General features: G+C 35.2%; 1 protein-coding gene across 1 annotated transcript; it reads left to right on the top strand.

Moving 5' to 3' along the window:
- Window positions 1-7357: 7357 nt before the first annotated feature.
- LOC145044049 (putative inactive ATP-dependent zinc metalloprotease FTSHI 3, chloroplastic) lies at window positions 7358-10942 on the top strand. Its single transcript, XM_078992854.1, has 7 exons — window positions 7358-7765; window positions 7882-7968; window positions 8076-8121; window positions 8255-8871; window positions 8970-9293; window positions 10028-10328; window positions 10653-10942. Exons 1-7 carry the CDS (start codon window positions 7604-7606, stop codon window positions 10796-10798), a joined length of 1683 nt encoding a protein of 560 aa, XP_078848980.1. The 5' UTR covers window positions 7358-7603; the 3' UTR covers window positions 10799-10942.
- The last annotated feature ends 1507 nt before the right edge of the window (window positions 10943-12449 follow it).

Genomic DNA, 12449 nt, shown 5'->3' on the forward strand with positions numbered 1-12449 from the left:
GTGTTATGAATCTATTAAACTATGCTTATTATAGCTTAATATTCGTGTTCTAAATGAGTAAATAATCTTATCATGAATGACTAAGTTTCAGTTTATGATGATAAACTAACAAGGAAACACATTCAATATTTAGAACTTATTGTTATACACTTTGTTCAACATAATACAATGTGTTATGAAATTTATATGTTGTTAACTAACTTTAACCTTTTTGCGCTGTTTTAGAAAAGTCATAGAAAAATCATACGAAGTTGAAAACTAAATCCGTAAATTCTGAGAGTTCCCAAAATGTTTCTAGTTTACTCATAATTTTTTTCATGATTTTTAATGACCTCCAACTTGGGTGAAAAAGTCCATAATCACAGACTGGTTTGGATTGGTGTTTGAAATGATAGGCAGTTTTGTAAAAATCACCATAAACTGTAGAAAAATCATATGGAGATATGCAAGTAGTCATTTTAAAGGTAAGAACTTAAAATACTTTCACCTTGTATAGTTTTGAAAAAAAAATGTTTAAGTTCCCCAAAACAGTCTGTGAATGGAGTTGAACTTTTCTGATTAAGGCTGTTAGAAAAGTTTAGTTATGTTCTTGGTGTTTTAACTTGTATTCCCCCCCTGAAAACTTGAGAAAACATGAAAACGTAGGGGTATGAACTCACCTTGAGTGATTTCAGAAGATGGATGATGGAGATATGTAGTATTCCACTCAAGAACACTAAGAGAATGTCTTGAAGGTTCGAAGATCTAACATTAATGTGATGGATTTTGTGTAAACAATGAATGATTGGAGTAGAATGAAGTGTAATAATCACAAGGAGGATGAATTATACTTACCAAGGTAAGGGTAAAGCTTGAAGATGAGCCTTGGAGTCTTGGAATAGTGAGATAAAGTTTGAGAGAAAAGTTGTGTTGTATCTTTAGTGAAATGAGATAAAATGAAAGAAGTGAGGAGTGGGGATAGTTATTCCAGCTCTATGAACGTGGGAAGGGCTAATAATTGAGTGGGAAGGACATTGAAGTGACCTAGTTAAGGTGGGAAGGTGTGGCTGGTCATAGAGTGGGTATGGGGGTGGTTGCTTGTGTCATAAGGTAAAGTAAAGTCAACACTCTACCTCAATTATTCACCCACAAGATTTTTATTATTTAAATGGGGATTTCATGAAAATATGATTAAATTATGAATATTTAGGGTTTATTATGTTAAAATATGATTTTTGGAGAAAATCCCGCGTTAAAATCACGAAAAACGGACTCAAAATGTGAAAAATATTGAAAATGGGCCAAAAATGTAAAAATTCCGAAGTCTGGCCGGAGGTTCGGCCTTCTGGTCATCGGAACCGAAACTAGAAGAAGGGGACCGAGAGGAGAGAAGAAGACCGAGAGGAGAAGAGAGAGGACCGAGAGGCGGAAAGAGGACCGAGAGTAGAAGAAGGAACCGAGAAGGGAAAAGAGGACCGAGAGTAGGGGAAGGAAGAGCGAGACTCGGTCTCTGCTCTTGGCGGGTTCGGCTCTCGGGTTCGGCTCCAGGTCTCGGTTCTCAGGTTTCGGCTACAGGTCTCGGTTTCGGATGGGGCAGCGAGACTCGGTCTCGGCTGCTGGTCTCGGTTCTCAGGTCTCAACTCCATGTCTCGGTTTCGGTTGCTTAAATGTTTCGGTTCTTTGCTGCTTTCAGTCCAAAGGGTTCGGCCCTATAAATGGTTTTTCGGTTCTTTTAGGGAATTTTACTTGTTTTAACCCCGTTTCAAGCCGTTTTTGACCCGGCTAAGAGTCGGGATGGCCCGAAAAGCTATGAAAAGTTACGGGAACTTTTGAGAGAGATTTGGAAAAGATTTCCTATACTTGGAGAGATTTAGAAGAGATTTGACATTCTTGGAGGTATTTCTCATACAAAGAGATATTTGGGAGAGATTTGACATTCTTGAAGAGATTTTTCATACAAAGAGATATTTGTGAGATATTTGACATTCTTGGAGAGATTTCTCATACAAAGAGATATTTGGGAGAGATTTGGCATACTTAGAGAGAGATAGGGTGAAAACGATTGAGAGAGATTTCATGTGAGACAATTGTGAGTGTGGGGCTCCGCAACGCAAGGTCCATGAACTCCGTTAAGCCATGATTTAGGATCTTTCACACTCCCGATGTATGTAACATTGTTTCCTCGTTTTTGTTCATTGTTTAGCACTAAGGCTAAGGAAAATTAAACACACGATTTTTCCAAGTGATGTTTTCTCATTAAAATAGTGAGGTATATAGTATTTACATACCACATACCCTAATATACCACGTTTAATTGAGTTGATTGGTTTGACTTGATGACTTTGATTGACTTAGACTTGACCCGAATTTGACTATTGTCACAGCTGGGCCCCATATCCATTGGCCCTTTCCGAGTTTTGGCCCATGTGGGCAAGGTGGCTTACCGGTTGGAGCTATTGGAGAAGTGTTGAGACAAATTCATGATACCTTCCATGTTTCCTAGCTGTGGAAGTATATAGCCGACGTGACAATTGTGATCCCTTTGGAGGACATTCAGGCCGATGAGTGCCTAAACCACGTCGAGAAGCCTGTAGCAATTATGGATCAGAAGGTGAAGACCTTGAGGAACAAGGTAGTGAACCTGGTCAATGTTCAGTGGCAACACTAGAGATGTTCAGAATGGACGTGGGAACTCGAGTCCGAGATGCGTGAACACTATTCTGAGTTGTTTGCTATGAATGAATTTGAGGGCGAAGTCTGACTTTATTAGAGGAGAATTGTAACATCTCGATACCAGGTATTTTATTATTTATTGTGTCTTTATCAATAGTGACACGCTTGGTCCCTTGAAGAAAAGGCTTGCAATTTTCGTCGTACGCATGGCATACGTCATAGTACTCGCAACATACTCAAGCAACATAAGAATCATGGATGACCAGCTAGTACGATGGGTGTACATGTGGTATGTCGGGCATACTATCCCATAATCTAAGCCCTAATTTTAAGGGTTGCTCCCTATTTAAAGAACATGATGCCTATCCTTATCCGCCACCAAACCCTCCCAAAACCCTAATTCTGAGTTGTGTTGCTTGTGTGAGGTTTTGCAAGCCTTCTGAGTGTTCTTGGTGTTTGTTATGGAAGAAGGAGGTTAGAGAAGAAGGAGTGGGTGCTAGCAAGCTTGTAGATCCAGAAACTTTTCCTCTTTGTGCATCATTTTTAGGTACAAAGTATATACCTTGGCAAGCTTTTCATTAGATCTCCATGGTTAAAGTTTTATGAACTTTTGTCCCCAAGGTTGGACCTTTATGAGTTTGGAGCACTCCAGGAACTTGTATTTGTCCACGCATGTATTCTAGGTTATATATATTCATAAAAAAGGTTACTTGATCATTCCCTTTGGCTCATGCATGAGTAAAGTAGTTTAGAGTGTAATAGAAGTTAAAGATTGTTGCATTGGGACTTTTATAGCCATGCAAAGGCTTAAATTCGATGACTTTATGGGTTAAGACATCTTAAAATGGTCAGATATGAGGTTGGGCTAGTTGTCTTAAGTTATTAAGGCAAAAAGTTGGTGAATGTAGAGCTAGACGAAGTACGCCAGTTGTACTCGGGCGTAGCCGGTTCCACCCTCGACGGGTTTTGATCACGTTGTATGCCCACGTAAAGGAGAGTGCGCCCATCGTACGCGCTGGGCAGTTGACTTCTTTGACTTTTGACCTTTGGTCAAATCTAGGGTTTTGGACCATGTGAAGAGCAAAATAGTATTTTCTCCCTTAAAAGATTTAGTTGTTGGATTTGGACTCGTGGATTGAGTTTTGGGCCTTAATTATTAATTAGGGTTAATTATTTTGTTGATTAGGCGGATTTTAGATCCAACAGTTCGGGTGTGAGATTTACCTGTCTTGTGTATCAGGTGAGTCTCCTCACTTATTCTTACCTGTGTGGTAAAATAACTGTATTTGTGATGACCAGCTGGGTCTTGATGCTTTTATTATGTATTGTTGATTATATGTGATTGAGATTGCTGATAGTATCTAGGGTTGCTAATAACCCACAGTGCGTGCTGTTAGCCCATTGGGACTGATGATAGTCTCCATGGTTGATGATAACCCATAGTTATTTATTTTATGTGGTCTTGTATGTGGCATCTTGAAGAACTCACTAAGCTTCGTGCTTATAGTTGTTGATTTATATATGGCAGGTACTTCTGAGGACAGCGAGAAGGCGAAGGTCTGATTGTACACAGTCGCTAGGAAATTTATTACTCGGATAGTTGTGAACTATGATATTTTGTAATAATAGTTGTTTGAACTATTTATGTGGTTGAGAACTTGGTTTATGGAAATTTTGGTTTAAAATATGAGGTGTTACAGCAAAGAACATTTCGGAATACTAAGAACAATCAAGAATATGAAGAATAGTTTAGAACAAAACAGACCATTCAGAATGTACTCCGAAATGATGTCACATAAAACTTTTAAGCATGATAGTGTGTATGAGGCTCTTATGACCATGTCATGCAACCTGCCATGCCATTAGTGTTATTTCTTGGTAGGTTACAACATCGAGCGACACATGTGTCTCTTTTCCAACATTCGTGCTTGGTAGGTGGCTGGATATTTCTATTGGCATGGAAGGGGACGCATTGCTTATCGATTACATGTTCTCTAAAGAAGTTCCTACGGGCCCACAAAACAATGGGCCAACAAAATGAAGTGGGATGGAATATTCATTAAGATTGAGGAGTGCGAATCCACCTTTGTGCAGGTGGTTAACCCTGTCGAAAATACCCGATACCCGAATTACCCACACGATTTTTTCGGGTATCGGGTAAATCGGGTCGGGTAAATCGGGTATTGGGTAAATTATTCCGGGTAATCGGGTTACCCGATTTTTTTCGGGTCGGGTAAAGGGTACATTTTTTGGGTTTCGGGTATACCCGAATTACCCGAATTACCCAAATTATTTTAAAAAATCATTTTTTTGTAGAGCTTGTACTATATAACAGTTATTTGATCACGCTTAAACTAACTATGATTATTATAAAACATAAATATATTTATTATATCAATAAGACACTAACAATATTAAAAGTAATTTTTATATATCATCACGTTTTTTAAAACTTAACTATTTTCTAGGTTATAGTTTTTATTGCAACTAACAAACTCATTATCTTGACGAAACTTCAAAACATGAAAAAACTTATGGCTACATTTATCTTAATCATTTTAAACTTTTAAATTAAGATCTTTAGGTATTTATTTTTTTAACATCTTATTAGATTAGATTAAGTTGTTAAAAAATTACTTGATATCTTATATATTATTGACTAAAAAATCTTAATGTTCAAAGCTTGAGTAACTTCGTTTATGTCTCGTTTGTTTATATAAACAAGACTATTAAAGCACGACGTATTTATTTCATTAAATTTATTTTCAGATGAAATTCAAAAAAAAAATTATATATTTCGGGTAATACCCGAATTATCCAAACCCGACCCGATACCCGAATTACCCAAACCCGAATTACCCGAATTTAGTTTGGGTAGGGTAACGGGTAATTTTTCTAACATGAAAAACCCGAATTACCCAACCCGAATTACCCGAAACCCGAAAAAATTACCCGTTCAACACCCTACAGGTGGTGAGAATCTTGAGATGTAAGACACATGATCATGAGATGTAAGACACTTTTTGTGGTAATAGTTGTTTGGTGTAGGTGTATTTTTTTTTTTTTTTTTTGGTTTTATGTAACTTATGTATGGTAGGCAATGCTCTTTAACTTTTGGTAGTGGTGATGAATGGTAAATTATAATTAAGTTTTCCGTTTTAGCATGTGTATTTGAGTTTGGTTTTGCTTAGGATTGTTATTTGATTTTTGTTTGGATTAATTTGTTTTTTAAAATTTGAATTAAATTTGGTATATATATGGATAACACTTTATACTCAAATGGCAATAATTTATACATTTGGTGGTGGTAATTAAAGTGCAGTTTCATTTGTGCATTGTAATGTTTTGTTCTTTAAGAAAATTATATGAGCATTGTAATGTTTTGTTAAAGGAAGCTTATATATAAATTTCTAGGCCTCAAACACACACTATATTAGCAATATACAGATTCAAACAATGAAATGTTCTTGCAATTATTAAGTTGGTTCATGGTGGTGGGAAAGAAACAAATTCATGATGATGGGGATTAGAGGGAACTAGAAAGCAATAAAAGAGGGAAAATGGGGCAAAATGACTAAAATGCTTACATGTACAAAGCACATGAAGTCTTTTAACAGTTTCGTCTTAAATGGGTTAGATTAAGGGACCAAAGATGTTAGCTTAGTTTGAAATAGGGACTAAACTTGCAACAATTACAATAGTTGGAAAATAGATGCTATATTGACAAAAGCGTAGGGGACCAAATATGTAATTTAGTCCAAATATTAATAACCACCCTAAATCAAGCGTGGTTTCGTTTTTTCTCTAATGATTTTCTTTGAGCTAAACCCCAAATCCCAAAAATTTTAATTGTAAATGTTTTGTGGGATTGTTTTTTTTTATTTTATTAAACGTGCATCAATACCAAAAATAATTTTATAACAATATCATTTAAAAAGTTTGAAAAAATTTGAGGTGTTATAGTTTGGTATCAAAGTCATAGTTTAAGTGAATTAGGATTGAATCATAAGACTTTAGTTATGGAAAATATAATTGAATCATAGGATTGTTATGCCTTATGTTAGGTAGATACTTACGCAATAAGTGATGGTAAGGAGTTGACATGTTAGATATACATATTCAAACAATGAATTTTTCTTGTATCTAGATAAAAGAAGGGAAATGGGACAAAATGAGTAAAGAAGGTGGTTGGGAATACCTTTTAAATGACTTTTACTTCTTAACTTTACTAAAAAGTTATAAAAATGTTTGGAAGATGTAAAAGTTTTTTTCAAAATAACTTTTTATAAAAAAGAAAAGAATGAGTTTTCAAAAGTCAATAAAGTGTGATTTTTTGTAACTTTTGGATTTTTATAACTAAATCACATTCAAAAATCAAAAAATACTACCAAAACACTTTTTAAAAACAATTTTGGTTTTTGATTCCTCAAAAGCTAAACTCAAAAAGAATTTTTACAAAAAGAACTATTAGGCTTAAAAAGTAATCTCAAACACCCCTAAATGCATTAATGTATAAGGCACATGAAGCTTTACATGGGTTAGAATAAGGGACCAAAGATGTTAACTTAGTTTGAAATAGGGACTAAACTTGCAACAATTACAATAGTTGGAAAAAAGATGTTATATTGACAAAAGCTTAGGGACCAAAGATGTAATATAGTCCAAATATTAATAACCACCCTAAATCAACTTTGTTTCGTTTTTTCTCTAATGATTTTCTTTTAAGAGCTAAACCCCAAAACCCAACGCGGCACCTCCTCATCAACGGGAATTCGCCGTTTCTCTGGAAACTTCTCCGGCGTTGGTTGTGGAATCCGCCAACTCTCTTCTTCGCAAACTAGCCTCAAATGCAGTAGAATTGTTTTTATATTCTTGAAGACGATCGGATATTAACAACGCAGTTGCACCTTCTTTTTCGGGCGTAAAATTCTTATCGATCACCGGAGAACCCATGGCTATGGCGAATCTTGTCACGAATACCTCATCGATGATCCTTACGCCAAAACAGTTCAGTTCTCGACCTAAAAGGTACTATACCACACCACTGACACCAGCCTTGTCCTTCACGCTTCCTCTGAGACATGCTGTTAAACCGAACTCTGCATTCGTTAAGGTTAATGATCTGTAATTGATTTCATTCGTTTAGTTCTTCAAGTTCTTCAATTTTATTTCGCACAATTCTCCCTTTCAGTTTTGTACCGATTGTGTGTGTATATTTTATTCCGTCAGGGAAATTCAGGTTTTGGCGGCAACATGAAGAGCGAGAGCGACTGCTTTATTTCCAATTCGTTATTGTTCTGGAACGATTTGAATCAGGTTTGTGGATTACAGTTTCTCATTGTGATTTCTGTAATACTTTTAACAATTTGATTCTGCGATTTGTTTGTATAACTTCATCTCTGACTTTGATCGTGAATGTGAAGTTTAAATGCCATGGGACTAGAACTGATGCAGTAGCAGATACAGAAGGTAACAAAATTTGAATATCCTTTGAATTCATCTCCATTTCCATAAACTTTTGCTTCTTCTTCACACCTGTAGATTTGGTCTCAGTGTGGTTGATTAATCAACTTTATTGTAACTCTATTTGTTTTCTTTGCAGAGAAACAATCAAAAAGAAGGAATACTGATGGAAATCCAAGGAGATTTGGGAATAAGGTTTATGCAATTGTAGTTGGAACTTCCTTTTGTGTCTTTTTGGGGATGTGTTCTATGAAGCTTCCAAGCCTTATGCGTCCTTCCCACTACATGGATGTTCCATATTCTGATTTGATTTGTGGCATACAAGATGGAAGTGTGATACGCGTTCAGTTTGAAGAGAATTCCAGACAAATATACTTCAACAAAAAATCTTTACATGATCCAAATATCGAGTCTCCACAAACCGATTTACAAGAAAAACCTACTAAAACAATTTTACCCAAATGGCATTATCTTACAAGAAACGTTGAAGACGATAAATATGAACTTCTCAAGACCCTAAAGGAAAAGGGGATCACATATGGATCAAACCGTGCACTTCTCTCTCAATCAATGAAGAATTTCTTGTTTGTCTTCTTTCAAGTAACCCCGTTTTGGCTCATGGTGTTGCTTAGCTTTTATCAGCTCAATGCTCAACATGATCTTGGGAAAATAATAAAGAGAAAACCAAGTACAAAACAGTCTGTAACATTTGATGATGTTAAAGGTGTTGATGCTGCCAAAGCAGAACTTCTAGAGGTGATAATGATAACACACTTATACATTATACTTCTGTTCCTTTTAGGGTTCATGAAACAGAGTTATCGCTTATTGAAAATACTCACCTACTTTTGTAGATTATCTTGTGCATGAAAGGGGACAACAAATACATGAAACTTGGTGCAAAGCTACCAAAAGGGGTTCTGTTAACGGGCCCACCAGGGACAGGGAAGACATTGTTGGCACGTGCTGTGGCTGGAGAAGCTGACGTGGCGTTTTTTTCGATTTCTGCAAGTGAATTGGTGGAGGTTTTTGTTGGTAGAGGAGCTGCACATGTTAGAGATCTTTTTCGTGAAGCAAGAAAGAATTCACCTTCCATTATTTTCATTGATGAGATAGATGCTGTTGGTGGTCAACGTGGGTCAACTTTGAATTGTGAACGTGACCAAACACTAAATCAGGTAATAATTATTCTCTTCCTTCAAAAAAAAAATTTCTATTAAATTTAACATACTTGTACTTCTTTTATTGGTTATAGAAATATGTAACCCATAATAGCAACCTACTTAAATTTCACTATAAATATAAAATATGGATATTGCACTTTTTTTTTGCTACATATATTGTTATAATATGTAAAGTACATTGCTATTATGTGTAAAGAAAATATAAGTACGTTGCTATTATATTTAGGGTTAATCTCGTAAAAAACCTTATATTGTGTTTTTTCCGGATTAAACCTCAAATTTGTTTTTTGTCTGGAAAAGATCTTATATTTTTTATTTTTTTCGATCCAGCCCTTTTAGTCATTTTTTTCCAAAACAAATTGTAAAATGTGAGGGTTTTTTTTCAAGAAAAACTACAAAAGTTGAGGGTTTATTTATAAACATTTAGAAGGTTGAGGGTTTATTTGGAAACATTTAGAAGGTTGAGGGTTTTTTTGGAAAAAATGAAAAAATACAAGGTCTTTTTCAGGCAAATTATAAAATTGAGGTTTAATCCGGAAAAAACACAAAAATATAAGGTCTTTTACGAGATTAACCCTTATTTTTATTGGCTAAAATATGTAAGTATGTTTCCATTATATGTAAAGAAAAATAAAGTATTTGTTGTCAAAACGCAAAATAACACACATGGAGTTGATCTCTTGTCATTGCAAAAAGACGTAAATGCCCTCGGTTTATTTGTGTTATAGCTTCTGATTGAAATGGATGGATTTGAGAAAGAGTCAAACGTGGTGGTGATAGCCGCCACAAACCGCCCGGAAACATTGGATTCAGCTTTAATGAGACCGGGTCGTTTCTCCCGAAAGGTCCGGGTGGATGCCCCGGATGAGAAGGGGCGAAAAGACATATTTGCCCTTTACATAAAAGATGTCCCCATGGAAGACGATAAGGAAGCCATTAGTGAGCTTGTTGCATCTCTCACCAATGGGTTAGTAGGGGCTGATCTTGAAAATATAGCAAGGGAAGCTGTTCTTCTTGCTGCTAGAAAAGGTTCGATCTAAAATCTAAATTAACAAAAATGATTCATTGTATTGAGAGAATATTTACATTTTTGGTCCCTGAGTTGTAGCTAATTCTCTCAAATTTGGTCCCAAAAAGTTAGGTTTGTGTAATGTTTTTTGTCCCTGTTTCAAGTAAAATGATTGTTTTTTGGGACCAAAGTTGCAAAAATCAGCAATAAAATTAGTAAAAGTTACTTGAGGAGTTGGAACAGGGATCAAATATGCAAGAGAAACCTGTTTAGGACCAAAATTGTAAAAATCAGCTATACTTGGGGGACCAAAATTGTAATTTATTATTGTATGCATGTATCAGGTGGTGAGTATGTGACGGAGGATGATGTACTTGAAGCGGTTGATAGAGCTCGAACAAAGGTGTATGATGATGTACACAAAACCAAAGGACCAACAATGCGAGATTTTATGCAAGGTGGCTCATTAGGGTTTGGATATTCGAATTAATGGTATATATACATATGATGTGTTTGGAGGTTTTTTGTTTTTGGATGTTTGATTTGTTAGGTTTTTTAATTTTTGATGTTTGATTTATGAATGTGAATGTATTGTTCATTTTTAATATTATTAAGTTGAAAATTTTTCAATTAAGTAATTTGGTTTGGTTATTGATTTATATAATGAATTGCTTTTTGTAGACATCTAGGTTAACACTTTCATGTGATGATATAGAAAAATTGTGTATACAATTAGGAGAAAAATAACTATATAGTAGGATTATGCTTAATTATGTATAGACGTGTATATTTAATTTATGAAAAACAAATATATATATAAAAAATAGATTTTATAATGTTTTTAGAACCCTACATTCATGTATGAAAACAAATATGTAAGAAATTGAAAATTAATTTGTTAAAACGTATGAGAAATTGGTAGAATTCTGTATTTTGGTAATACTTTGTATTAAAATAATTTACAAAAAACTTTTTGTTGAACTCAATCATCGCAACGGTCTAGTTAGTTTCGAAATATGACATTTAGAGTATAAAGTCCAATGGAATATGTCATATGTCAGCCAATAAAACTCGCATAAAGACGACTTTCATAGAACCTCATATTTTAGAAAACATACCATATAACAATATGAACAAAAAAAGTAGTATGTTATAACGCTATAAAGAAAAACGAATTATACGACCACATACATCTCATGTTTGATTTTTGTTGGATTTAAGAAAACTTATATTAAGGTTTTTGTCAACGTTTTACATAAGGTTTTAAAAGACCATTATTGTTTTTTTTGCTTTTATGTACCCCCAAAATCGAAATTTGTCTGTCACCCTTGCCATTATTGACCCTTCAAACAAGTTAGCCGGTGAAACAGGTGATGTGGCCTTTGACTTAGAGCGTATTCGGTGAAACTAGCTAGTAGAGGGTATCGGTTAGCGGTTATCGGGTAATGTTTGATATTGGAGCGTTTTGTTGAAAGCTACTCCATGTAGCTTTTGATTTTGGAGCGTTTTGTTTAGCTAAAAGCTAAACGCTTTTGTCGCGGAACGATACTTTTTCTTTTTTACTAGCATTTTCTTAAAAGCTAGAAGCCAGAAGCTCCCAAACGTTGTGTGCTGAGCACACCCTTAGTCAACTCTAAATCAAGCCACGCGTGTAATGCCAAAGTGTAAATACAGAGGAATGTTTAAAGGCATTTTTCTTACCTGGGGTGTATGTCGTATAAGTAGACGAATGATGAGCTAGAACTATGGCTTGTAAATATCGTAGCCACTGTTGAGATACACAGCTGCTTTCTAAGGTATTTTGCTCTTTAATTTTTGTTTTACTTTTTCATGGCGGAGAACGATAACGAACCTATTTGAGAGTTCATCTACACTACAATGGTGTATTCATGCGACATCCTTGTGCATATTTTTGGTGGGAATCATTTCCTCTTTACTGACGTTGATTGAGCAAGTATGGAAGTAAAGGAATGTTTTGGTTTTCTTGAAAGAGCCGATGGGCAAGAGTTTCAAAACCTCTACTACTATATACCTAACATTCCTTTATCTAAAGGGATTCGTTTCATAGTAGATGAGTTGGATTATACCCAATTTATAGATATCAGGTATGATAATAGGAAAATTTCACTTTATGTTGATCA

Source organism: Lactuca saligna, chromosome 4 (assembly GCF_052625555.1).
Source record: "Lactuca saligna cultivar CGN05327 chromosome 4, ASM5262555v1, whole genome shotgun sequence".
Taxonomy (NCBI): domain Eukaryota; kingdom Viridiplantae; phylum Streptophyta; class Magnoliopsida; order Asterales; family Asteraceae; genus Lactuca; species Lactuca saligna.

Excerpts from the sequence above, each read along its gene's own strand:
- LOC145044049 (XM_078992854.1), top strand. The coding sequence starts at position 7,604 with ATGGCTATGGCGAATCTTGTCACGAATACCTCATCGATGATCCTTACG. Across the intron at positions 7,969-8,075 it reads TCTGGAACGATTTGAATCAG|TTTAAATGCCATGGGACTAG; the intron begins GTTTGTGGATTA and ends GTGAATGTGAAG. Across the intron at positions 9,294-10,027 it reads GTGACCAAACACTAAATCAG|CTTCTGATTGAAATGGATGG; the intron begins GTAATAATTATT and ends TTTGTGTTATAG.